At 46.0% G+C, this 27,916-nt stretch overlaps 1 protein-coding gene across 1 annotated transcript; it reads right to left on the bottom strand.

The window, feature by feature from the left end:
* Nucleotides 1-299: 299 nt before the first annotated feature.
* NEMF (nuclear export mediator factor) lies at nucleotides 300-24,250 on the bottom strand. Its single transcript, XM_057403825.1, has 33 exons — nucleotides 24,159-24,250; nucleotides 23,000-23,068; nucleotides 22,225-22,327; nucleotides 21,152-21,277; nucleotides 20,918-21,066; nucleotides 20,651-20,718; nucleotides 17,926-18,012; nucleotides 16,871-16,947; nucleotides 16,292-16,362; nucleotides 16,126-16,201; nucleotides 15,004-15,066; nucleotides 14,604-14,681; nucleotides 14,028-14,236; nucleotides 12,401-12,586; nucleotides 11,664-11,727; nucleotides 10,863-10,951; nucleotides 10,064-10,167; nucleotides 9,598-9,660; nucleotides 8,711-8,823; nucleotides 7,338-7,395; nucleotides 6,896-6,954; nucleotides 6,291-6,411; nucleotides 5,879-6,152; nucleotides 4,986-5,028; nucleotides 4,858-4,907; nucleotides 4,349-4,496; nucleotides 3,960-4,037; nucleotides 3,693-3,887; nucleotides 3,080-3,112; nucleotides 2,011-2,117; nucleotides 1,886-1,929; nucleotides 1,710-1,789; nucleotides 300-609 (listed from the first exon to the last, which is right to left on the bottom strand). Exons 1-33 carry the CDS (start codon nucleotides 24,215-24,217, stop codon nucleotides 532-534), a joined length of 3,222 nt encoding a protein of 1,073 aa, XP_057259808.1. The 5' UTR covers nucleotides 24,218-24,250; the 3' UTR covers nucleotides 300-531.
* Nucleotides 24,251-27,916: the final 3,666 nt, after the last annotated feature.

Here is a 27,916-nt window from a genome sequence, read left to right as displayed (position 1 = left end):
GGTGGTAATGGCACAGCACAGTCGGGCTGTGCCAGTGGGAGCAGGGGCTCTGGGACTGCTCCCAGCACCCACCACGTGTCGGCAGCCAGTGGCACGTTTTGGGTAAAATAAAAAGCATATTACACTGAAACTGTCCTACTCGCACTTAGAACCTCCAGTCACCCGTAGAGGAAAGTAGTGGGTATGAGGAAGAAACTGAACAGCACCAAGCTTTGCTGCAGCAAACTGGGGGACTCCTTGAGATGGAGTGCTCAGCTCCAGCACTCGATGCGTCAAAGAACCAAGAGTGTGAGATCACATCACTGACCAAATGACAGCAATTTATTTGCATGTTTTTATGCTATTTGTATCGAGAGTCCATCCACTGCAACGCAGGAACTGGTCCTCATCTGCCTGCTACCCCACAGGAGCTAAACTCAGTCCAGTCAATGGCAGTTGGGGTAGGTCTGTGTCCGTCTGTCCCACCTGCAGGTGCTGAGATTCTGACTGCACAACAGTGGCAGTTTAGTAGTGAGAAACCCAAGTAAGGAATCACTTCTTCTTCTTGTTCAGGAGATGCGGTGCAGACACTTTCACTTTGCCAGGAATATTCCTTGACAAATCGGTATCCTACAAAACATTAAACATGAGGAATTGCACACAGCAGCAAACCATTTATGGACATCTCCCTCAGCCACAGTGCACTTCTAAGCTGGCTTGTGGGAGCTGATGGGCCTGTTCCTGTCAGCCTTCCCCCAATGAAAATACAGCTAACGTCAGGCTGCTGCTTTCTCATCACATTTTAGTGATGAAAGACTTTAAGAGTTTTATGTGCAGCTTCCATCCATCAGCTCCACTGGCAGAGGCTGGCTGGGTTGGCAGTTCCCTGGGCAGGACCTGGTCACGTCAAGGTCATTAAACATTAATTGTGGGTTTCTAGCAAAGCACCATGAAATACGGACATGAAGTCTTGCTGCTGTTCAAGGTTTCCAATCAGTGAACGGTTACAGGGCAGCAAGCAGCTGTAAAGAGTGCTCTAGGCTGCCTGATCCACAGGGATCGCTGATGTGAAAAACACCCGAGGATCGTGGTGCAAGCAACCAGCCAAACCCTAGGAGGAGAGCATGGCCAGGAGCCAGCCCTCTCTCCAGTGGCAGGCATGGAAGCACTGCACACAGATGGCGCAAGTTTGAGAAGGAACTGGAGTAGAAGAGAACCGCACTGGGGGAGTGAAGATCTGCCTGAGCAGAGCAATGCCATGTTTACTTGGCCCATGGTAAGCATCTTCTGGGGGAGAGGGGCAGGCGAAAGCCCCTGGTGAGTGGCACAGCCAGACACTGCTTCCAACCATGCCCAGCTGAACTCCCAGCACGAGCACCTGCCCGTCCAACACACTACCACAGGAGTGGGAATTTCCCCTCCCATAACTAGAGGCCTTTATGGAAGATGATGCTGTTACCAGTTGTGTTATTTTAGATTAAGAGCAACACAATAAAGAAAACTTAATGCCCAATGATAGAGGTGAGGCTCAACTTCTACTGATCCTTCCCAGCCAAAGCAGTGCATCTTCCCCCGCAGTACTGAGAAACACAATGCTGCTAAAAAAAAAAATCCAAGCAACCCAAAACAATAGAACACTTGGTTTTGGAAGTATTTACCCCCAGAACAGTACTAGTCGATAGTTTGCTGCTGCTATTTGTATAGAGAAACTATGTAGAAAAACTTGTCACCTTTACGCTGCGGAACAGGTCTTTTTCTCTTGCACTAGCTTCTTTGGATTGCATAAAATTATGCAAGGCAATCTTTGCAGCTGTAAAAGCATAGGAAATATTTAAACAGTATGTTAAAACGTGCTGGCTTCAATAGGTGAAGCACTGAGGAGGATTCCAGTGCTTTAATACAGTACCTTTTCCCTTCTTTTGGGTGCCTGGAGTGAGCTTGACTTTATACCTTTCAAAAGAAAAGGTTTCTCTCAGTAGCATGTTGGCTCCCCTCAGCTGAACCCTTGCCCCAGGAAGCGCCAGGACTTACTTGTAGCTCGTCATCGCCGTGTAGGGAGCACAGATGGGAACAGCGAAGAGCAGGATATCCTCAGGGTGCGGCTGGCCAGTGAGGGAATCCAGCAGCGCCTCACCCTCCTGCATGGGCAGAGGAGCTTTGCTGTGAGACCAGAAAGCACCTCTCCAGCCCCTCGCTCCCATAATGACAATGAGCAGAGGCTGGAGGATCTCCCCTCCCATCTGAACCACAGCAGCAGCTGCCCTCCTACAGGTACCACATGTCAGTTCTCATGACAGCATTACCAACATGCACTATTAATCACTCACTCTGCTGTCCTTGAGTTACCAAGCCACAATTTATTATTGACCATCTTTGATTACTTTGATACAATAAAATTGTATCATTTGAAATAGGATGGATCTCAGTTTTAAATGATCCAAATAGGACCCCCAAGTGTTGTTACATCTTCACAGTGTCACCAAGAACTTCCCCCTACAGAATCACAGAATGGGTTGGAAAAGACCTTAAAAATCAGCTAGTTTCAACCCCCTACCATGGACAGGGACACCTTCCACTAGACCACATTGCTCAAAGCCCCATCCAACCATTATCTTCCTTCATTAATTAAAGAAACAGACTTATTTCCATCCTTGGGCAACACCCACAGCCTGTAATTATAGAAACATCTGGAGCAATTCTGAATGTAAATCAGCTTCTAAAGAACAACTTGCATGGCACTGCGCTGTGCCATCCTTCAGCCTAGAGCAAATACCTCCTTGAGGCAAAGACAAGGGACAAACTTCAATTTAGCCAGCCCCTAGTTTCTAAAGGGAAGGTACGTGGTAAGCAGGGTAGGAAGACAAAAAAGGTTACTTTTTACTCTTCTTAAATACAAGGAAGCTGGGTTCAGAGCACCGTGGGCACAAAGAGAACTTCAAACAGCAGAGCTGTGCCCCTCTGAAGGGGTCACATGAGCCAGCCCCAGCCTGCACCCTCTGCTCCTGCTCGCAGGGAGCTGTGTGGGCAGCGTGTCCCTCCATCTTCCGACAGGAATAAACCCTTTTCAGCACTTATCGGAGCTTGGAAGACAAGCATTTACCTCAGCTCCTGGCTGATCCTGCTCTTGCTCCTCCTGTACAGAAACAAAGGAGATACCAGAGCTGAAATGAGCATGACTGCTTTTCTTGCTCCCAGCCCCTGGAGAACGTGAATTCTTTTATCAGCACTACACAGAAAGCCACATTCTCACTCCAAAGAGAATTTAACATCCTTTAAACGAAAGGCAAGAAGAGCATTTTTATGTTTCTTTTGAAAACCTGATTTGCTTGGCACACACCAAGCTGGGAGGAGAGAGATGGGCTATGATTCAGAGATAGCGACTCAGAAGGACAGGCCTGCAGAGTGCTTGGTTATGTTTCAGCTGCACCAAGGAGGAAGTATTGACTTAACTGGATCCTTGGCAGCCTGGCAAGGCTCAGTCCTCCTCCAAGCCCTCGTTCTGGCTGTGCTGGGAGCACTGCATGCACGGCGCTTTTTTTTTGCTGCTTTTTGAAATGAATGGGCTCCCAGAGTCATGGCACGAGGCACAGTGCTCTTCACAGTGTCCCAAAACCAACAAGAGCTGCTCAGCCTCCCTGCAGAAGAGAGCTACCCAGTGCTTGGAGAGCTGCAACAGAGAGTGAGAAGGGACAGCTGAGCATGCTGCTGCTCACCTTCTCATCCTGCTGCTCCTCCAAGGTTGGGTCCTGTGACTCGTGCAGCACAACTCCTGCTGGGACTGTCTCCTTGCCCCCTCCAGCACCATGACGAACAGCTTTGGGTTTTTGGTGTTGCTTCTTTGCTGGCTCTTCTTTTGTCTTCCCCTTTTTCCCTTTTTTCCCCTTCTCCTCCTTGTTTGACCCTGCAGACTGTGGTTACACACAGAGGTGGTCAGAGCCAGCAACCACGCCACAGAGGAAGACAGAACTCCTCTCACTCACCCCCAGCAGCTTCATGATGAGTTCCCGGTCCTCCTCATCCTGGTCCTTATACTTCTCCTTCATCTTCTTCATTTTACTCTGCAGAAGAAAACAAAACAACAGCTTTAGAAACCATTACTTTTGCAGTTTTGCATCCATGGGCAAACACACAGACTCTGGTCTCCTGAACCTCTTTCAGAGCTGTTCACCAGTAACCAAGAGACTGGTTTCCATGAGGAAATCAGTGTGTTCAATGCTAACAGACCACCACCATCATCCTGAATCTACCAAGAGCACCACCAAGAGTCTGCAACTATCAGGCAGCCATGGACATCTAACAGAAATCAAACTTCTGTCCATACTTCACAGGGCAACAGCTGAACCCCTGGATAAGCCAGGTCCCTGCCTACCTTCTGGCCCCTCTTGACGGGCTGAGGGGCTGGCACACCCTTATTGGTGTTGGGAACAGGGGCAGGCTGTGCTTCCATCTCTTTCTGCTTCTCTTCAGGTGGCTCCAAGTTCTCAGAGTTGTTTTGCTGCTTCTTTTTCTTCATTTCTCTAAGAAAAACAATCACTTGACACACTGCCTCTTGTGACAAGAGAGATCGCTGCTATCCTGCCAGCATTACCACCCTGCTTCCCCACCACAGGGGAGCCTGAGGCACACACACTGGAAATAACCCCTCGTCAGCAAAAACTCAAGCCCACCAGTGCACAAGAAACTGTGCTTGCAAACAGCACTCCTGAAGGACAGGAGCAGGCACCATCCCACCGGCAGGACCCCCACTGGAAAAGCAGGACAGATAAAAGGCATGGAGCAGCCCAGATGGGGAGGTGCAAGACATACCCTGCGCCCAGGTCCTGAAGAGGGAATGGGGAGGAGGCATTCATCTCACCACAGACACGAAGAGGCTCTCACCTCCGCTCCTTGGCAGACAGATGCCTTCGCCCCTGGGACTTGCTGTCACTCTAAGAAGTGAAATGCAGTTAGAACACGCAGTGTCCAGCAGCAGTTCACACTGCCAAACATCTGAGCTGGGACCTTACCAAACTGGGTTCTTCCTCTTTGGGGATGATTTTCTGCAGGGATCTGAGGGTAGATAGAAACAGAGCTCATCAACAGATGTAGAGTGGCTCAACCATGGACATATTTACCACAGTCCAGACACCGGCTAACTTGGTGGTACCACTTTAGGCTTTCTAGCTCTTGAAAATCCCAGCTTTGGTGCATGGGAAAGGGCAGAAACACTGCCCTTCCATTTACAGAGCAAGTCTGCAGGTCTCTGCCAGCTTGTCTCATGTACACACAGGCAACAAAGACAGCCTGGGCACAGTGTGTGCTAAAGGAATCCCTAACATTCAGCTTCCTATGCTCACAGCCTCACTCAGCTGGGGTATTCCCTGCAGAGCTGTCCATTTCCACCCACTCAATCCCATCCCCTTACACCCTCTAAAGCAGTATTACTGACAGGCACAACAGGGAAATGAGCTCATCTCGCAGACACATACGGAGCAGTAACTGAGAACTGGCTTGGCAGAGCAGAAACAACCCCTGACTCTGCTTCTCAGGTCTGAACAGCTCTGAAAAAAACCAGGGGGAGCCATCTCCTGAGGAGCAAAAACAGTCTATGGTGGTTAAGGAAGGCTTAGGCCAAAATAGGGAACAGCAGCAATGAAGGAGCCAGGTACTTCTGTGTGTGTACATCAGGCAGGGTCCAAAGCAAACAGCCCACAAAGAACTGTGCAGGAAAACAGCAGGGAATGGCACAGTGTGGTAGGATTCCCACAGAACAGGCATGCTGCCCTGCACTCTGGCAGCCTGCTGTGACAAAACATGTGACAACAACTTATCTCAGCCCTTGTCCTGGCAGCATTTTTACATTATAGGGATCCTAAAAAGTGCCCACACTGCTGATAAGAGCAACTGCTTCTTCACTTACCTTTGAGATTGAAGATGTGACAGGTCGATTGTTGTATCTGGGTAATTTACCTCTTCCTCCTTCACTTCACTCTTTGACTCCAGATGTTCCACTTCATCTTCAGATTCTCCCTCATCCTCTTCAGAGTCAGCCTCTGGTGCAGGAGGTGTGTCTACTCTTCCCTGGTCAAGGTCAGCAACACCCTCGTCACGATTACTCTCAGACACAGCTTCCACATCCTCTGGTGCTTCCTGACACTCTGCTTTTTCCTCTTCGTTGCTGCTGTCTCCTCCATCTGGGGCACACAGGTGAGGAAAACGCAGTTCACATGAGAAATGCCAAACTGACCCGTAACAGTGCAGGGAACTAAATGCCAAACCCCGAACAGTCCCATCTGTCAGCAGTACACAGCACCCCCATATAGCCACCATACCTAATAGCTCCACATCTTCAGACACCAGTTCACTAGCACTGCTGGAAACCGTTTCCAGATCCTCATCCTGCACTTTGATCTTCCTTTCTTCCCTGTGTCTCCAAACACAGCTTTCATCCACCTAACAACAGAGGTGCCTTTACATTAATAAAGCTATAGCAGTGTTCACTAGTCCATTCACAGAACACCCGGCTCAGCTTCATTCTTCCCCTTTGAACACTTTTTGGTATTCAAAAGGCAAGAAAACTAAACCAGCACATTTAAACCCAAATCTGACAACCTAGAAAGTACTGCTAGTGAGGAGAGACACGGAGCTGCACAACCAGCAGACCCCCTAAATGTACACATGCTTCAAACAGAGCTGGTATAAAAACCTAGCAGAGGCAGTAATGTTCACAGTGTCTGTTTTAAATGAAGACAGTGCAAACTGGGGAAAAATGGAAATGAAAGCAGAGCAATTCTCAGTTAGTAGCATTTTATGGGATTTGTCCCAGTGGGAAAGAAGTAATTGGAAATGTACTGATAAGCAAGAACCAGAAAAAAAGCCTCCTATAGCTCAAACCAAATTACAAAAGCCAGCAGGAGCTGCACAGAGAAAGCAGTACCTTAAACAAGAAACTAAAGCCCATCATCAGATATGAAGGTGGAAGAAAATTCTTTTTCCCTGAAAAACAAAGGCAGATTCTCATGAGGAGGTTTAACAGCTATGTTACATGATGCATTTTCAACATTCATTTTTATTAGAGGCTTTAAGCTACCAAAAACTTCACTGCTTTTTTTTTTTCTATCTCTTAGATGCCAACAGAACAAGAGGAACTCAAAAGCAATTTAGCCAAGAATCTCTGTCTGGGGCTTAGCTAGAAATGCTGCTGCTGCTGCCTGCTAACAGTCTAAACCTCTCAGAACAGATTGTCAGAAGAGCAGGATATGTTGGTTGCCACAGTGATGGATCAGGGGACAGCTCAGATGGCCACCACTGCTGGACAAGCACAGCACCTACAGACAAAAGGCCTGACATCAAATTCACACTGTTCCTCTGGGTCTCACCTCGGATCATGAAGCTTCCAGTAGTGAGGTATTCTCCTGTAGGTGCAGTTTTAGAAACCTAAAAAAATCATTATATACTTACTATAAAGAGTATTTGTCACAGCAGGCCAGCAATGTGTAATACTAGCACTGACAAAAGGTTCAAGCAAGCTGCATTTTTAACTTCTGGGAACAGCCCTGCAGGACTCTGTATCTGAGGGGTTCTTCCTGTCCTTTGTAGAGTATTTCCTAAGACATGTTTCAAGAGTAGGGACTCTTCATTAGGGATTGTAGAGATAGGACAAGGGGTAATGGGTTCAAACTTAAACAGGGGAAGTTTAGGTTAGATATAATGAAGTTCTTTACTGTTAGGGTGCTGAGGCACTGGCAGGTTGTGCAGAGAAGTTGTGTGAATGCTTCATCCCCGGCAGTGTTCAAGGCCAGGTTGGATGGAGTCTTGGGTGATATGGTTTAGTGTGTGGTGTCCCCGCCCACTGCAGGGGGTTTGGAACTAGATGATCTTAAGGTCCTTTCCAACCCTAACTATTCTATGATTCTATGGATCGCACACTACTGGCACTATGATTTAGAAGCTCTGCATGAGTAACTGGGTCATTCATGAAACAACACTAAAGGCACTGCAAATTTCAGTTTAATGTAATCTTTACAGCCTTACATTCGAGTTGATTGGGAGCACAGCAAGACTGCAGTTAACACACAAGAATCATAGAATCACAGAATGGTTTGGGTTGGAAGGCACCTTAAGGCTCATTCCAACCCTGCCACGGGCAGGGACACCTTCCACTAGACCAGGTTGCTCCAAGCCCCATCCAACCTGGCCTTGAACACTGCCAGGGATGGAGCAGCCACAGCTTCTCTGGGCAACCAGTGCCTCACCACCTTCACAGTGAAGTACTTATTCCTAACAGCTAATCTAAATCTACCCTATTTCAGTTTAAAGCCATTCCCACCCTGTCCTATCCCTACATGCCTTGTATAAAGCCCCTCTCCAGCTTTCTTGTTGGCCCTTTTAGGTACTTAAAGGTACTAAGGTCTCCCTGAAGCCTTCTCTTCTCCAAGCTAGAAGCCCAACTGAAAAAAAAAAAAAATCCCACCAAAAAACCACCTTCATTTTCAATAGAAGTCCTTTCCTTTCAATAGGAGTTAGTAAAAAGCCAAGCCTCCTGCATTTCCTCTGTCATGTGCATATCTTATCTGAGATTACATCTCCACCCCTGTCCCTAAGTGTGGCAGAGCCAGGGAGAACCCACAAGGAACAGTATCAGAAGTTTCAAATCCCTCCACGCGTTCCTACCCAGAGACACTTTGTCTGCAGTCACACACCAAATCCTTCAGATGTTCTGTCTGCAAAGCTCATTCACAAGTGTCTTTACCTGGCTGTGGGAGACCCACCAGGCACTGGTGACAACACGGGCATCCCAGGCAGCACTGTAACACAAGGCCATCGTGCCTGCCTCCGTCAGGGTTCGTGGAGGGATCGGTTCACCTACAAAGTAACACCCAACACATCAGTGAATCTGATCCATGCAAAACAGATGAATTCTCAAAACTTCCCATCTGCGCCCCAGTCCTCTGTGAGCTTTCCAGATGCTCTGAGCAGAGACAACATTGCTTGGTTAAACTTGAAGACAGTATGGACAGAGCAGAAGCAGTATCAGCAGCTGCTATTCTCAGCAGTCCAAGAGGCTGAAGCCAGCTATGCTACTGCTCCTTCCTCCACTCAGCTCTACAAGGAGCAGTAACTGTGCTCCTCACAACACAAGGCCGACTTCCACTGCCTCCCAGGAACAGGGCACAGGGAGGGTCTGCACAGCTCGTCTCCACTGAGATCCATCACACTGCCTTAAAACTTCTCTGCTGAAATCAGCACCCTGTCAGCACCTAGACTGCTTATGCCATCAGTGAAAGTCTCAGTAGGACTCCAGTCCCTGAGGTCAGCAAAAAATATTTGCCCCACTGCCTCTGCCAGTGACCACCGCTTGTCTCTGTGAGCACACCTCCACTGCTGCTTCCCAGCAGGAGCTCAACTGAGCAACTGCAAGCAAGCAATTATGGCTGGGAAATGGCAGCAGTCAGTGACACCTGATCTTGGAAGGACGGATGCCTCTCACATCCCAAGGGAAACATCTGCTGCAGCTGAGTACCACTGCAAGGGGGAAGGCTCACCAGGCTGGCTCACACAGGCAACACAGAGACTGCCACATCACACGCAGTGCCTCCATGCTTCTGCAAGTCCCTGCATCAGCCCCAGACAAGGTACCTGATGGGTTCTTGATGACACAGCTTGTGGCTCCGTGGAGATCAGCATGCACATATATGTCCCCTGGAACAGAAGCGACTCGAATCAGTCATACATGTGGCAAATACAGAGATCCCCTGAGCCAAGGTGAAAGTTTCCAACATCAGTTGGAAACAGCTGTTTTGGCTGCAAGGAGCAGGATGGGAAGAGGATACCAAAGTTTTTTACTCCATCCTAGCTGCCCCAGGGAGAATCAGCTCCTTTGCTCCTCACAGGCATCTGTCCAGCCTACTCTTACCCCAGTGTTGGAGGGTCCAGCCTCCCATAGCAGACCTCAGCCCTCCATGGACACACACACAGTCTCCAGGACTTACCATCACCAAAGTCCCCTTTTACCTAAGACACAGCAGACAGACCTGCCCTGTCATTCCTGTACATTTACAAAACTAGAAAGTATGACCAATAAACTGTACTTAATCTGACTCACCTGGTTTAAGATACCGCTTTACAATCAGCTCATTCTGCTGTTGATCTCTTCCAGCAATGATGAGGTAATTCTCAGAACTAATAAACCACAGGAATTTCTCAAACCTGCAAAATTACATCAATTCATAGTGTGAAAACCACCTGGAACTAACAGAACATTACAGAGGTACTTTTTATACCAAACTCTGAGAAACTCCATCATAGCATCTACAACTTATAAAAGACCACTACTTATAAGCTACAAATAGTTTCCCAACCATCCATATGCCTGGGGCATAAAAACAAGGCATGGTACCTATACAACATCACTGTCAATGATATTTTGAGACCAAACAAGTACAATCACCACAAGGTCCTCCTGTTTATTTTTATTTTAATAGTTCCATTATTAGACTGTAAAAAGCTTTGGGATTTAGGTTTGGGGGGTTTGGGTTGGGTTTTTTGTTTTGCTTTGTTTTGGGGTCTTTTTTAATCTATTTTTAGTATTTCAGATATCGAGCTGTCGGAAAGTAACGGCTGAGTTCCCTATTTCCACTAAGCCCACATATTCCTAGCTGTGCTAAAGCAAAACACTCAGCTAAACTACAAGTCCACTGAAAGGAAGTTTCCCAGGCAAAGGTACTAACAGGCTCAGGCCAACACCTTCAAGAAGCAGCTGTAAGTCAACCCATGCAAAGCATAATGCTTAAAAATCACAATTAGCTGCACTGCTAAGAAAGCAAAAACTCAGCCTGTCACTGTCATTCTCAATTAGTGCTCATTCACACTACATTAGATAACAACAATGAAACTGTACTTGCCAATAGACCTTCCTCGCTTTCTGAATGGTGGTAACTGTCTGAACTTCCCTCAGTGTCTGTTTTGTCTTCTTCTCAGCTGATTTAAATGCCTGTTTAGACAGAAGGCATAATCACGATTTGCCATCACAGGAATCCCAAATTGCTAACTGAACAGTAGAAAATGCCTCTGAATATTTTCAGAGTGCAGGCTCCACAAACTGCTCTTCATTCCCTTCATGTACATTTAAGATAGCTGCCCTAAAATCTTCATAAATCTCTGCCCTGGATAGCTGCCCCCTGAGATTATCACTTCTTTGGCAGTAAGGATTTCTACTGATTTTCCACTCCTGCCTTCATAAGTACTAGTCTGTCAATATCTCCAACAAGCAGCTGTCTTCAGTGCAATGCTACTGATGGAAACCAGATGATAAGGCAGGGATCTGCAATCCTCTGTTCCATCAGCCTAAAAGCTCCAGAATAAAACAATGCTGGGTGCTCTCGTTAGGGCTATTTAGTCCAGGTCAGGATTTTTCACTTATCAGTGATACAGAGTTTGCTTTTAAGTATCTTATCATAGAATCATAGAGTCAACCAGGTTGGAAAAGACCTTTAAGATCATCAAGTCCAACCCTTAACCCAGCACTGCCAAGGCCACCGCTAACCCATGGCACTGAGGGCTTGTCTACACAGTGTATGAACACTTCCAGGGACGGTGACTCCAGCACTGCCCTGGGCAGACTGTTCCAATGCCTGAGCACCCTTTTGGGAAGGAATTGCTTCCCATCTCCCTCTAAACCTTCTAAAAACAAAACAAAAAAATACCTTTTCTGCAGCTTCTACTGTCTTCTGAGTTTTCTTAGCTGCATGTCTTTTGTGATCATAGTACCTGCAAAACACAAGTTTGTTTGTATCTGAAATCCCAGCAGATTCACTCATCTTTAGAATGTATTTCTCCCCAACCTCCACATTTGCCATTAGCATTCAGTTTTGCAAAGATTTTTTGTTTGAGCCCAAATCTTTGGCTCTGTCTTCACCTGAGAAAAGCAACCAGGTGAACTAAGTCCCCTCTCAGACAAAGCACTGTGTTTCTGTGGCAGAAGCAGCCATTTAGTTCCATGTGTCATTGTGCAGAACTGTACCCAAAATTAATTTGATGTGATGTTGAGGGTGATGAGACACTGGAACATGTTGCCCAGAGAAGCTGTGGCTGCCCCATGCCTGGCAGTGTTCAAGGCCAGGCTGGAGAGGACTTTGAGCAACATGGTGTAGTGGAAGGGGTCCCCGGCCATAGCAGGAGGGATGATCTTTGAGGGCCCTTCCAACTCAAACCATTCTGTGATTCTACAATAGCTAGAGACTAGCTGCAATGCAAGAGCAAGATACTGGGCTTGGACCAAGAAAACGTATGTCATAGAGCTCAGGACAAGCTACCTATTTTCATTTCTAACTTTTATTTTTAAGAAGATATACACAGAGCCCTTCCAATGATGTTATCACTAACAACTGCAAGCATAGAGAGGCTTCGATTACCAAAGCACACATTTTAATTAAAACCTTACTTTTTGGCATTGGCATATGCAGACAAACTGAGATCAACATCAACTAATGAGGGCTTGTTTTTCTGAGGTTTCTTCAACTGCTTGTTTTTATTCTTTTTCTTTTTTCCCTTTGGTTCTTCTGTTTCTTCTTTCTCTAAGTCAGCATCCTCCTCCTCCTCTTCCTCTTCAGATAATACATATGGGTTCCTAAGAACACATTACATCATATAATAAAGAAAACTGGTTATTTTTTAACCTTAGTGCAGTGTACTTTTCCGTTCCCTCATGAAGACCGGAAACGGTCTAAGGAACCCTTAAACTGTTTCCACTGTGCAGCCCCAGGCAGGCCCCTTTACACGCAAGCCTGTTTATGTGCTGTAGTCAGCCAAAGCTTGGAGGAAAAAAGAAAACAGGAGAGCCCAAATTTTCCAATCCAAAGAAGTCACATTTCCAAGGCAATTTCTTCTACCGAAAGACACACATTCATGCTATCAACCTAGAGAAAAACTTAGACTTAAAATGAAGAACAGTTCTGAAGATCTACTTTCATAAAGTAAAAGAAACACAAGATATTCTATGAGTAATCACCACATCGGAAGGGAACAGTTACATTATCATATCTACTCATTGTCCAGGACAGGAATGTGCTGGCTTAGAACCTTAAAAAATATCTGCTCCACTGTTTTCAGAGAGATATGCTGAGCACACACTAGCTGGATTTGTATTCGCTTCTTGCCAGGACATCAAATCCTGCTCAGTACAGCTGTACTAAGTCTGTGTAGCAAAAAGTGGTGGAGTAGTATAAAATAATGTTCTTCATAAAGGAAGACATATCTCCCTGGTCCTCTGTACTAAGGATGCATGATTCAACACCTGGTGGACTGAGCAGTTTGGTAAGTGAAGTGATCACTCCTTGCTACTAAAACAGATGAAGAAGACTGATGGCACAGTTGCCAACACAGAACTAACACCTGAAAACAGGTTTATTCTGTACACTACCATTCCTGAAAAAAATGTAACTAAAACTTTATAAATTAACTTTTCCACATTACAGCTTTCATACCAAAAGTTCTAGCTATAAGAAATCTTCACTTTTTTATCGTTAACATCCTGATACAGCATCAGATCAGGTTTTTAAAGCCACTCCAGATACTGCCTCACTGACAGCTCTTTCATCAGTTCTATAAGAACCAACATCAAAACTTGCAGCTCACAATCAGCTGCCATCTTGAACCATCAGTCTTTTGCCAGGCTGCCATTAGCAGTCAACAGCATCGAAAGGGGTGGGCTCTCACAGGAATTTTTAGATCAAAGAAGAGTAGATAAGAGAGAGTTAACTGCTGACTGACAGACTGCAGATTTGGAGATGTATTTTTTAGGACCCCTTCCAGTGTTTTAGAATATAGTCAGACAGACTCTAAAAATACAAAAAAAAAAAAAAAGCAAGCTATTAAAGTAACCAAATTACTACTATTTTTGAAAGCAAAAAAATGCAGCATTCCTCTCTGCTCACAGAACTACGCTCTCTTCATGCTGCTGTAAGAAAACCTGAATGATGTAAATACCAATGCACAAGCTAAATGGATACTGGTCTCCTATGCAGCTCATACTACTGGCATTTGGTACAGGTGACCTGCAAAGTACTTACCTCAGCAGCATCGTGATATGATTTGTCTGAAGCTTTAATTCTTTGATTGCACTTGCAACAGGGTCTCCCTGGGCTTGAGCTTCTTTAACAATTGCTCCGATCTCTGTCCAGTCTATCTGGTTAGCTAATGCACTGCGGACCACCTGGATGGCTCGGTCAACGATCTCCAAGTTCATTTCTATAAGTTCTCCTTTCATCTTATCAGCTTCCTTAAGGAAAATGTTTATATGCATCAAAGGTAAAAACACACTCAGCAGTGGTTTAAAAAAAAAATAGAAGTAGTAATTAATATAGAGATGAAAGCCAACAATGGCACTGAAGAAACTGCATAGGACACCAGCCAACTTGACTCCTGCTCAGAGTAGCACAAGCACTTTTTGGCAAGAGGGGTACAAAGCACTCATTAGGAAGCAGAGCACTGCTGGGCAGGCCTAAGTTCTCTGAGGGTTTACAGGGTGCTCTCCAACAGTGGAAGGCTTCACTTTGGGGTCTAAGGCTGACTGCAGCAATGCAGACCAGCAGGTACAACTCTTCAAGAAACACTATAGATCTTAGTTTGAAAAAAGTCTGTCTTACCTGAGCTTGCTGAAGAGCTTCTAGCCTGTGCTCATGATCCCTACGGACATTTTCAAGTTTTTTCAATGCTTGCTTTTCCTTTCAAAAAGGAGTAAGATGGAAAAATATAAATGGCATTTTATTGCCTAATTACTGCAAGACACTTGTTAGAGCATTCTAGCACAGAATACAGCAGTATAAGAGATACAGAGTCTCCAAAATATTGCTGTTAATATTATTACTTACATTCCAAGCAGAACCAACTGCTATACCACACATACTAAAATCCACTTCTTGACCACCACTAACTCGGTGTTTCCACAGCTCAAATAAGGAATGAAACCTCCCTCACCCTGGGCTACGTGAAACAAACGAAGCTCAGAGCACCACTTCAGCTGCCCATTCTTGGATGAGAACATACCTGCTGCAGTGCTTTCAGATCAATTTTCTGTCCCTCTAGCTTGGAGTAGAACTCATCTGCTGCCTGCAAGAGAAAATCAGTTTTAAGAATCTCCAAGTACCACTAACGCATACCAGCAACAAGCAGGCAGAGGAGGTTCAACTCAAGAGAGGTGGCTGCAAAACACTAGAAGAAGAGACAGATGCTAAAACAGGGTTCAGTAACTTCCCCCATTTTACCTTTGCATGAGATGAGTTCAGCAAGACAATCAAGGGTACATCTCACTGCAAGCCAAGAGCTATGTACAAGTGGCCAAATTATGGCCCACATTCTTTGCTAGGAAAAGATGAAAACTGCTGTTTGGCATAGTATCTCTTGAGATTATATAACTGTAATGATAGACCTGTATGCCCTGAATTCCTGCTGCTTCAATAGGCCAGTTAAAAAAACCAAAAAACCAACAAACAAAAAAAAACAACAAAAAAACCTAGAAAGCATGCTTAAGAACTCCTGGTGCTCCAGCTGCCAGACACTGGGCTTAAAACAAAAGAAGAGGAAGATTTTAGGCTGCTTAGATCATCAGTGCTGTGAAGGAGATGACAGAAATTCAGCCAAGAAGCAGGGTAGGAGTGCGAAATGCGAATTCTGGAGATCAAGGTCAAGAACAACACAAAGTTAATGATTTCAGATATTAACAAGTCAAGGACCAGGAAGGGCAACACACAAGGAAATACTAAACGAGGTACCTGAAGCGTTCAAATTAGTAACCAGAAAATTATAAATGTGATGACTATGACAACTGTTTGCCTCCATCAACAACTCAGCATCTGAATTCTCCATTAACAAAATACCTGACCAGGTCTGACAGCAGACACCTTCCTTACAGATTCAGCACACACCTCCATTCAGTGCCTTACACCGTATTTCAACTACAGGACCTACCTGAGTTAAGACAGACAATGCTGCTCAGCAGTAGCCTAAAGGCCCTGGTTTAGTTTGCTTTTTCAGCATAAAACATTTATCCATAAAATTAGTCATCTCTTCTAAGGCTTGTGTTTTCATTAATAACTTCTGCATTTTAATTACTCTTTTAGCATAAGTCAATTAAAGCACTTAAGTACAGTATCAGCAAAAGCACTGTACCTTATTGAATGAGTCAAATTCCAAGTACGGACATTTTGAATGTTGAGAAAACAAGAAAGGATGAAATTCCTCATATCTGTAAAACACACATTTGATATTATCACCTGAAAACTAATTTATGTTATGCAGGCTAGTAGAAAAAGAAATAAATACTTCAAATATTTACGTGTAGATATCTTCTGCTGGTTTATCTGGTTCCAGACTTGGCTTTTTCTCCCTCTTCTGGATAATGTAACCCTGAAAAGATACAAATACGTCATCAGCATTTGTCTTTGAAAAGGATCCTCCTTATCTTGGTAAGGCAGCAAGTTTTAGGTGCTAACCTACTGATCAGCACGAGACAGTAAAGCACTCTAGCAAGGAGACTTTGGGGCAGAAGTAGTGTCATTGAGTAAAGCCATGACTGCTCGCTTGTCTTAACTTCAACTTCTTCCAGAAAAAGAGGTGAATTTCTCTTACAAACCTCAGGACTATCCTACAAATTATTACACAAATACCCAGCTTATGTGCATAACAGTGTTACCTGCTATTAAAGCACAAGTACAATTCTTACAGAACCTACATAATCCACATCCAGTGCAAGGAAGTAATTTTTATTCCCCATCACTACCTGGGGCCGAAGCGTACAGAATAAAACCTGTCACTAATAACACCAGGAACAAGCATGTGCTGAACAACATCTGCCTACCACTTTAATTCCGCAATTCCTCCACAACCAGTAACCAAGTTGCTCACTGACACCCACCTTTCCACTGAAGTTGCCAGTTAGTGTCATGTATTCTTCTGCTTTCTTTAAAGCAGTAAGCACTTTTTCAACATTTTCTAAAGAAAAAGGGGGGAGGAGAGGAATATTTTAAAACACCTGGAACAGAAAGATATTTTTGTATAAACATAGCACAACAGCAAACCCACAACAGGCCAAGGCAACTGCTCTTCCAATTCTGTGCCTGAAGCAACCTGTCCAGCCTGATCAAATAGGATTCTAGCACATCTCAAAATTGAAATAGCAGATATACTTCACCCCTGGTGCCTCACTACAGCAATTACTGTTAAACAGGAGCCTCAGTATACATTTTATATCTGGAGAACTTTTAGTTTAAAAAACATCTATACAGGTACTCCTAAAACATAATTATTCAAGTTTCAGGAAAACAAAAAAGACCACACAAATGCTAGCACTTTATAGAAGTAAAACTCCAGAGGCAAAGAAAAAACCTGTGAGAAGTTCTTTCTTCGTTACATAGCTGATTATTACAGCAACATAATGCAGTAAGAAGTAAAAAATCCTTTTGATTTATGGCAAATATAAAGCATATTTATATAAAATGGAAAACCAAGCTTAACTAAATATAAATATATTTATATAGTTATATCTATAAAAAATAAGACTACAGAAAAATCTAACTTTACTCCCCAAATCCATAATTTCCCAATAAATGTAAAGCTACTACTTCAACAACTCCTAATGTGTTCACTACAGATAAAGGAAGACTCTGACGCTAACTCTTCCAGACAGGATTCTTGTACATAACCAGAGTTCACCTGATGTGTAAGGTGGTATCTAATTATAAAGCCATTTAGACTATATGAGGAGTCTGATATTTTATTTCCAATATATGCACAATTCAAGAGTTTAAATGTGAACAAGGTTGGTCCCCAGCCTAAAAACATTAAAACATATAAGCATATGGTCAGAACTAGAGGTTTAAGGATTATTCATCTCTTCAGAAAGAAATACTACATAGATATAAAAATTACCATATATGTAGTACAGCCTTTAGAACATTATTTTCTACATACCTTTACTTTCCATATGCTGATCTATTTTGACATAACCAGAAAATCCAATTTCTATAAGGCAATGCTCAATGAGAGTGGCTCCATAAGCTGTTAAAAAAAAAAATAAAAATCAGGAGGCAGAGTCATAGAATCACAGAATGGTTTGGGTTGGAAGGCACCTTAAGGCTCATCCAGTTCCAGCCCTGCCAGGGGCAGGGACACCTTCCACTAGACCACGTTGCTCCAAGCCCCATCCAACCTGGCCTTTAACACTGCCAGGGATGGGGCAGCCACAGCTTCTCTGGGCAACCTCTGCCAGTGCCTCACCACCCTCAGAGTAAAGAACTTCTTCCTAACATCTAGTCTAAATCTCCCTTCTGTCAGCTCCCACCAATGCCATTCCCACCCTGTCCTATCCCTACAGGACCTTGTAAAAAGTCCCTCTCCAACTTTCTTCTCAGCAGCTTTAGGTACTGGAAGCTGCTCTAAGGTCTCTTCCCCAGGCTCAACAAGCCCAGCTCTCTGAGCCTGTCTCCGTATGAGAGATGCGCCATCTCCCTGGGCAGCTTCATTGACTCTTCTGTACTTGCTCCAACAGGTCCAGAGAGAGCAGATGATCAGGACTTCTGCCCAGCCAGAAACACTCGCTGACTGGGCAGAGCAGCTGGGTCTCCTCTCACACCTGATGACTTCTTACAAACTTAAGGATGCTTAGGTTCATCTGGAACCCTGGGAAAGATCTAGGATAGAATGAAGATATACAGGAAGGACAGGCTTCATGCTGGCCAAAACTGAATTAAACCCTCATATTTAAAAGGGAGAGCAAAAAGTCTGAACTGAAGAGCTTAGGAAAGCAAACAAGAGTGGCAAACTGCCTGGCTTGGAGTAACGTATTACAAAACGTGAAGTCATTCAAACTCTGTAGCTTCAAATGTGAAGTTAGTGACAACAGAAACAGATGCAGCCCTATCTGAAGGGAGTGCAGAGCATCAGCAAATCAAAACTGATATAAACTCCTACAAAGATCCTTAAAAACAAAGAAACAAGAAAGGGCCATGGAAAATCAAGCTTAACTAAGAACAATAAGAACAAGCAAAGCAGAAATACGAAGGAAGGAAAACAACCACTGGGAAAGTGCTACATCTAGCTTAGAATGACATAGATGACCTTAGAGTAGACTAACAGGATCTTAAGAGTCCAAATAAATTAACAAGACAACCACTTGAGGGAAAAAAAACAACACAAAAAACACCAAAACAACAACAACAAAAAACCCGAAACAGCACAATCCCATGGAAATTAAAACCCAGGCCTACATCTGGGACACACAGTATTAGGGTTACAGTATTAGCCTACAGTATTAACTGCCTAAGCAGAGCTGCTGGTCACCCTGATATGTAGAGGGTCAGCCAAGAAACAGAGAAGAGGCATAAACTGTCAACTTGCACCCTTAAGAGAGGGGAGTAGCTCTGCAGGACCTACTCTAGAGCCTGCATTGATCAACATGCACCTGACTGACCCAGGAAGGGGGGGATGAAGGGCAAGGGGCAAAGGCTACTGATGAAACACAACTCATCTAAGCAACAAAGAAAACAAGCCAACTGTGAAGAACTGGAGGAGACTGAGCAATAGTGAGTGATTAGATAAAGAACTGCCACACAAACTCACTGTAAAGCAATATAAAATGATCCACGTGAGGAAAAACTATTCTACTAACACATACACCCAACTGATCATTTCTTTTTGGGAGCAAGACCTAACAACAGATGGCTCTGTGGAAACATAAGCTCAATTGTTAGCGAACACAAAAGAGTTCAGCTGTACGTTGGAATTATTAAGAAAGGAATAGTGAACAGAACAAGGGAAATCATGCCACAGTACAAATTCATGGCGGAATTCCACTGTGAATGCTACGTACAGTTTTACTTACCCCATTTCAAAACAGAGCTAGAAAAGGCACAGAGAACGGCAACAAGGATCGCTACACGCTCAGAACAGATTCTGTATATGGGAAGACTATGTAGGTGATGTAGTAGGCTGGTCAGCCTAGAAATTACTAACAAAATGAGTGGAGTTGGTAAATAGGCAGTAACTGTTCACCTTCTCTTCAAATCCAATACTAGGGTGCCAAATAAAACTGGTGAGATGAATTTCAGAACAAAAAAAGGAGATGACTTTTCATGTGACATGCAAGCAAGCGGAACTCTTCACCACAAAAAACCACTGTGGATGCCAGAAGTTCATACATGTTCAAAAAGAGATTTGGTAAATACGTGGAAGGAAAATCCAACCCAAGCTATTAAATAAAAAGATGCATCCTTTGCCTGGCTATCAGAGAACACTGAGATGGACACATCAAGCAACCTGGATTTACCACATCAACTATCATTCCAGGGACTGGTAGCATTGGCATCCTCCAATCACTTCCTAACAACATCTTTATCCTTACTTATCCCATTCGGTATCACTGAAGACAAGATACTGGGCAAAACGCATCAAGTCAGAGTTCTAACGGAGCTGCTGCCCTCATCAGTGCAAGGCTCATCTCTTTGTGCAGTTGGCTTGGAATAAAAAAATCCTACTCTGTTTTCAAAGGCTTATTTTTTTGTTGTTTTTCAAACATACATAAAAGCAGACTGTCATGAACAACATAAAAGAAGACTGCTTGAAATTAGAATTTTCAGCACCATCTAAACATAATGCCTATCGATCCCATTTCATTTTCTAATAAAACGCAATCACTTACGAAGATGCGGGTTAAGAACCCTCTTCAGTTGTTCCCCTTTAGATGCATTTGATATTATTTCAGTTAACCTGTGAAAGATAATGCAGAGTTGCAATTTCAAATAACAATGAGTTTTAAGACTATGCTGTATTGCTTAGAAACTACATTTTCAGTTTTAAAAAAAGAAATGTAAAATGGCTCATAATATGCAAAAAAACTCCCCAAAGGCATGCTGCCTTTCACAGTTCCCAGTTTATCCCAATACATACACCATTTAAAAGCCACTACCTTTCCAAGGTTGGCAGAGGTGCAGGGGCTTTTGCACTGTCCACTGGGTATCGTTCCCGAACTGCAAATCTGACATCATCTGCTTCATCCGTCCGAAATCTCAGAATGTTTAAAATTGTGTATTCATGGTCTGTCAGGACAATGTTACCCTGCAAACACACCACAGGGGACCATCAGCAAGGGCCATACTCAAGTGCTTGCTTACAAAGGACATGCCTGGAGCTCTGCACTCACCCTGTCATACAACTCAACGATGAGGTGATAAGCAGCTTCATCACTTCCAAACTGGAAGTCCACAATTCTATCTATACCCAGCTGGTTGACACTGACAAGTCTTCTGGTCTTTAAATGCTTACGGCACTGCAAATAATGGAGAAAAAGTCTGTGAGATGATGCAAACCTGCTTGTGTCACCTGCTTGTGACATTTTATACTGAAATACATTCTTAGCTATAGATCCCTCCTGTGACACTGACCTCTTCTTACTTAATACAAATACCATAAGGGTAAAAGTGCTGATCCTGATAATAAGAGACAAGACAGCTCTTAGCAAAATAATACCCTGATATTTATAGGTAATGCAGTTGTTCCAGATTCTTGATGTTAAGCCATTTTTGCCATTAAAACCAGCTATTTGTTTAGCTCATCAAGTGAGCAGGTAGTTAAAATTCAAAGGTTTATTTTACAAAGAGAACTGGGATTATCCCTGCATCCATTCATGATGTGGAAAGCCACCCTGGAGAATCTTTGCTGAGTCACTTCGATCAGGCTGCATTCAGAGATAGTGGGCTAAGGAGACCCATGGCAGCCAGCACCCAGGTTGTATTGCATCCCTGCAGATCTACCTGCAACAATACAGCCTAACAGCCTGCAGCAAGACCTGAACCCATTAAAACCAAGCAGACCAAACAGCCAAATTCTACTAACACAGGGTGCTGCATCCAGGGCCTAACAATTTGGATAATACAACTGGAATGACAAGGAATTTGCTGGAGTAAAATTCCAAAAGGTCTGGGTCCAGCAGATTAATATTAATCTTCACAAATTTAAATTTTCACTGCTTCAGACACTGAGTGTCTGAACATGACCCCCATGTCCACATTTGCTCTTCTCTTGTCTTCAGTCGCTCGCTTGATCAGGATCCACCAGGCAAATCCCTCCACTATTTTTTTCTGTCTCCAGGGACAGAACATGATTTGGTTTAAAAGGTCTTTTCCAACCTAGTTGATTCTATGATTGTATCATACTATGAACATTGCTTTCTGATATCCAGCTATCTTATTAAAAAGAAACTGTAGGTTAGTTTACCTTCATTGCAAAGCTAGATGGCATCATGTTCTTTGGCCACTCAAACTCCGTCGTGTGAATACGTATACCAGATTCAAGCAGCAGCGTGGCCTTGCAGTCTGGTCTGTTAACAAAATGAAGACTCACCAACAACCTGGCACATGAGCAGCCATCCCTCACCACCTGCCAGGTTGCACCAGGCTGAGACCAAAGCACCACAAACCAGGAGCACACTATCTACAGAAGACATTGCTACCAAAACCAGTAATGCCCATCAGTGCCACTGACAGGGAAAGGACATCCACTTTAAATTTACAGGTAACCTGGCCAAGCACAATGCTTGATAAGCAATTGACTTAAGAACTCTGGAACACAAGTGGAGGTGAGCAGCTGAGCAAGCGTCCACCTCAGACATCGCTGGAGTCTGCAGGTTAGTGAGGTAACACAAGTCCTACCTCCCACTGGACCCGGACACAAGTATCACCTGCTAAGTGCTGCTCTTCCTTTCTCCAACTCCTCTCTTCCCTCCCCATGAAAAGAAACAATTACAGTTGTGTGTTTTTATACCAACATCTTTGGCCTTTTGTATATCTTCTGCAGTATTTCACACTTCAGATACTATTTTCCAAGAACTTCCTGGGTAAAAATTACTGCATTTTATCAAAGAACAATATCATTTCACTGAAAACTAGTCACAAAAGCCACATACCTGTAAGCACAAACGACATACATATAAAAAAGCCCCCACTTCTTATCTGTACAATAACAACATGAAGAAATTTAAATAAGTTCTTACTTTTGAAGGCGAATAAGATATGTCTTATTGTCCACATCATAAACATTGTTTACTCTCATTCCCAATAAGCTGTCAAAAAGAAGATATATGCTTTGGAGAATACAATAACCACACAAGTGGGTGAAAATGTCCCAGAGATAATTAAAATCTACAGAAGTGTGAGTTATGATAAATTACCAAGATGCAGCAAAGGAAGGTTAATGGAAACAGCTGGAAGCCAAGCAACCAAAAGATGAAGAAAATGCTATTAAGGGATACACCACGAAAAGCTAATCAAGTCAAAAACGGAACAGCCATTGCAGCCACCCCAGCTGCAACCAGACAGCTACTGGAACTCCATCACAGGATGGAGGCCAAGCTGCAGGCTCCTGCAAACAACTCTCTGTGGCAGGGATGCAGAATTTACTGGTTATACTGGCGCACTTTGCTCCTATGGGCTAACTTGTGCACCCCTTGGGAAGCCATTTGCCAGCACAGAGCATCTGTATTCCCAGCACAGGCACAGAAATGGCTGGGCAAAGTGGGGAGCCAGTCCCATCTTCGTTTTGTTCAAAGTGGGGCTGAATATGCAGACTGCCCCGGATACCAAAAGAGGATCATATCTTCTTACGGTATGGATGTAAGCAGCATTACAGCTTCTTAGCTACAGAGTAGATGACAGACCATAGCACCCTGCCCATGCAAACAGAGAAGGAAGGAACACTCCAATGCCCCCCAGGGAGAGGCCGGGGGACAGGGCAATGAGGCAGGAGAGTGGGACAGACGAACACCAGGCCTGATGGTGTCACAGGCGAGGCAGAGGGACTCGGTGATCTACAGCAGGAAGGTGTGCTAGCGGCTTCTCAGCAGCATCAATAAGGCCCTGCGCTGCCCCGTGGTGCCACAGCACATGACAGAGAGGGGCAGCCCACCATCCAGCGAAGGGACCGAGCTCAGCAGAGAAGCCATGCCGGCTACGTGCGCTGCCGGTGCAGGAAACCGCGGAGGAGCCGAGCAGGGATGTGCGCTGAGCCGGGCTGCTGGCGTGCAGCAGAGCCCGGGTGCCACGGCGGGGGCAGCCGAGCCAGGGCCAGGCTGAGGGGAGAGAGCCGCTACCGACCACGCCGGTCGCGAGCGGGCCCCGCACCACGGGACAGCGGGGGAGGGGTGCAACCGGTACCTCTGCCGGAGCTCGGCGAGCACCGCACGGATATCGATGGTGCTGAAGCGGGACTTCATGATGGCGGCGGCGGCAGCGGCGGCGGCAACAACCCCGACCGAAAGCACCGCCGGCCGCCTACCGCGCGCATGCGCCAACTCTAGCTACGGGTCGCGCCCCGCACCAAAACTCTCCGCTTCCAGCGCGTGCGCCGAGCAGCGGAGGCGGGCGGGCGGGGGCTGCGGCCTCGGTGTTCCAGCAGGAGGCGGTGTGTGGCGGGTCTGTGTGCCATGTCAGGGGCTAAAGGCGGTACCGCGGTGCTCCGGTAGGAGGCGGTGTGTGTTGGGTCCCTTGGTGTTGGAAAGGCGGTGTGCCGGCGTGCCAGTACGGGGTGGTGTGTGTCGGATTTTTGCGTGCTTGTGCTGCAGCAGGAGGCGGTGTGTGTCGGGTCCGTGTGTGTCGGGTCCGTGTGTGCCGGCGCGCCAGCAGGAGGCGGTGTGTGTCGGGTCCTTGCGTGCCGTCGGGGGCAAAATGCGGTTCGTCGCCGGTTCCTGAGGAGGCGGTGCGTGTGTCAAAAGGAACCCGCGTCTCTCTGTGTTGCCCAGGCTACGCTGCAGTGGCTATTCACAGGCGCGATCCCGCTACTGACCGGCACGGGAGCTTTGACCTGCTCCGTCTCCGACCTGGGCCGGTTCACCCCTCCTTAGTCAACCTGGTGTGCCCCAGCTCCCCGGGGCTCACCATATTGATGCCGGCCTTAGCGCGGACGCCCGCTCGGCATAGCGCACTGCAGCCCAGAACTCCTGGGCTCAAGTGATCCGGCGGGCTCAGCCTCCCGAGTAGCTGGGACTACAGGCGCGCGCCACCACGCCCGGCGCTTCTCAGAGCCGCGGTGCCACCTCTACTCCCGCCATAGCGCCCGGGGCAGCTCGGACCCTCTTTAGTCCCTTCTTGGTCCCCTTCTCCTTCCCTCAACGCACACTCAGGTTGTACCAGCCGAGGAGGCAGCCAGGCTCTGAGCTGGTTGAGGAAAGGGAGCTCGCTCTGAGGCTGCTGGCACCTCCTCAGCACAACCCCTAAACATTTGTTTGTTGTCTCTTACAGATTTTGGGGTTTGTTACTGGTGCCTCACAGCGGGATGTAGCTGGAGGCCAGCAGAGGATTGGGGGCATCTCTTTGATGAAGGAATTCTTAAAAGAGTGTTTCTGGCTCTCTTCATCCCCTCTTCAGCAACACTAAATTTGTTTCCTCTGTTCTCTTCCCCTGAAGAAACCTGCTGTGAGATGTGATCTCTGTTCCCCTGTCCTGGATGGGATTCCCCCGTGTGTTAGCGCTGCTCATACCTCAATGTTAACCAGTCGTGACACCTAGCTGCCATGCAAAGGAAACTGGGTCCTGCACTCTCATGAGGTGTGATCTCTCAGGCATGATCCTGCCACTGATCCGCACAGGAGTTTTGACCTGCGTCTGCCAGCCCCAGCCTCCTGGCACTAGGATTACAGGCACAAGCCACCCTGCCTGGCTCCTTTCCAGGTTTTTCCAGATTCCTCGACATCTGTGTTGTGTGGGCTCTGCCTGGCCATACAGTGGCAGTGGGGAACTGAGAGAATGTCCTTGGGCTCCTTGTATTTTATGTTTAAATATGGGTGGATGGATAGCCTGGAAAGATGCCTGGGCACAAGCAGGTTTAAGCAGCCAAGAAAGCCCAGACTTCTCATTTTGAACCAGAAGAGGCACATCAGGATGCCCTGTTTTCATTATGAGCCACAGGCCTTGAGCAACCCTAACCATTCTGTAATTCTATGATTCTATCAGGGAGCTCTGTCTCCAGGACAGCTCAATACGCTTAATTTACTGAAGAGCAGATAAGAGATGTCCCACTCTCTGCTTTGAAATACTTCTCATAGCAAAAGGCTTCTTGATTCACCAGTGTTTTCCTAAGAGTCTAAGGCTCAAAGCCAAGGACAGAAATTAGCTGGGACAATAAATACCTGATGAAATAGACTAATGGGACGCTCCTGGGAACTGGAGCCCTGCCTCAGTCTGGAGTCAGTTGCTTAAGCTAGCAGTGTTTAATGGATGCTTACTGAATTGCAGCTGTGCAGGGTCTCTGAGACAGAAATGCAATGGGAATTTCTGCTGCCTATAATTTCCCAATTTCATAGTGACAGCTACTGGGATCCCAAAGGTCTGGCTGGGTCCTGCACTGTGACCTTTCACTGCTGGAAGAAATCACAACACACACAACCAAAACATGAGATCACCTGAGTGAGCAAGGCTGGGGCGGCATCTTCAGGTCAAACATCTGTGGGAATGTCTTTGCCTTTCAGCAGTATTCCTTGGCTGTTTTGTGACTGTTCCACAGCACTGACAGCTGACAAGCACAGAGTTGTGCAGGGGAAAGATGCCAAAAGAGGCTGGGTCCCACTATCTTGCCCAGGCTGTGCTACAAGGACTGTTCACAGGCGCAACCCCGCTACTGAGCGGCACGGGAGTTTTGACCTGCTCCGTCTCCGACCTGGGCCGGTTCACCCCTCCTTAGGCGACCTGGTGGCCCCCGGCTCCCCCAGGACCACCATATCGATGCCGGTCTTAGCATGGACGCCCACTCAGCACAGCTCTCTGCAGCCCAGAACCCCCAGGCTCAAGCTGTCCGCCAGCCTCAGCCTCCCTGACGCTTGGATTACAGGCACAAGCCACTGTGCCCGGCTGCCTGCAGCTCCCGCTGCCTCTGCTCTCCAGCTCCTACTCTGCTCTTCCAGCTCCCCCAGCCTTGCTTTGGCAGTTCACTGCATTAATGCAGTGGGAACATAAGGCAGAAGGAGCATATAATGCAGGAAGCAACATTTAGCTCTTCAGGTGAAGATTCAACACAACACAGTGCTTTAGAAAAGCCAAGTTAAGCTGTCGTTAGCCCCATAAATTAAGTCTGTGGCCCTGCTCTAGGGATGTGTCCAGTGAGAGCTCAGGATTTCCTGAAGAGTTTAAGAGACAACCTACTCACTGCAGTGAATACTTGCAGATGTAATGAAGTGTTCTGATCCTCAGAGAAGGGTACAAAAGTAACAAAAATGTAATGCAAGGAATAAAGTGCTGGAGATTTTTGCCTTTATCTATTCACTGCTGCAATAGACAGCTGTCTAGAAATACTTCCACAGAATACTTCTTGTGTGTTTTGCCTATTTCAGAGGCCTGTCCACGAAACCTCCTCCAGACATCCCACGAAAGTAACAGTCCAGCTGTCCAGGGCTGGGGATGCTGCAGGTCCCTCACCTCTCTCTGGCTCCATGGAGACCTGTGCATGCAAGGAAGGCAGCCTTTAGTCTAATCCAGAAGTGCAGACTGCACTGCTCCTTTCCTAGCAGAGCAATCCAAAACTGATTACAAATGAGGCACCACCATTGCCAAAATGGCCTTTCCCCCCCCTCTCCAGATACCCATTATTTCTTCAGACACACTGAGCACTAGGCTGGGGGATCTCTGGTGCCTGCGAACATGCACAGTAGAGATCCTCAGACTGTCATGTCTATTCACGAAAGCCATGCAGACCACCTCGGAGGGCAGCAATCATCGCTGACACCACACCAGCCTGAGGGAGAGTAGAACTAGCTGCTGAGATCAGAAACACTGCTGGAGAGCAGCATCAGACCAGCCAGAGCCTTGGGCCACTGCCTCCACCTCCACAGGTCCCCTCCATGCTCTCCCCACTGAGGCTGTCAGTGAGGCACAGAGCCAGCCTGCAGCCAGTTTAGCCCTGACCAAAGGGCTAAAACCACCAA

Source organism: Pezoporus wallicus, unplaced genomic scaffold, assembly GCF_028554395.1.
Source record: "Pezoporus wallicus isolate ANWC-B61680 ecotype Strahan unplaced genomic scaffold, APGP_CSIRO_Pwel_v1 contig_7227, whole genome shotgun sequence".
Taxonomy (NCBI): domain Eukaryota; kingdom Metazoa; phylum Chordata; class Aves; order Psittaciformes; family Psittacidae; genus Pezoporus; species Pezoporus wallicus.
This window is presented reverse-complemented; position numbering and strand designations above follow the sequence as displayed.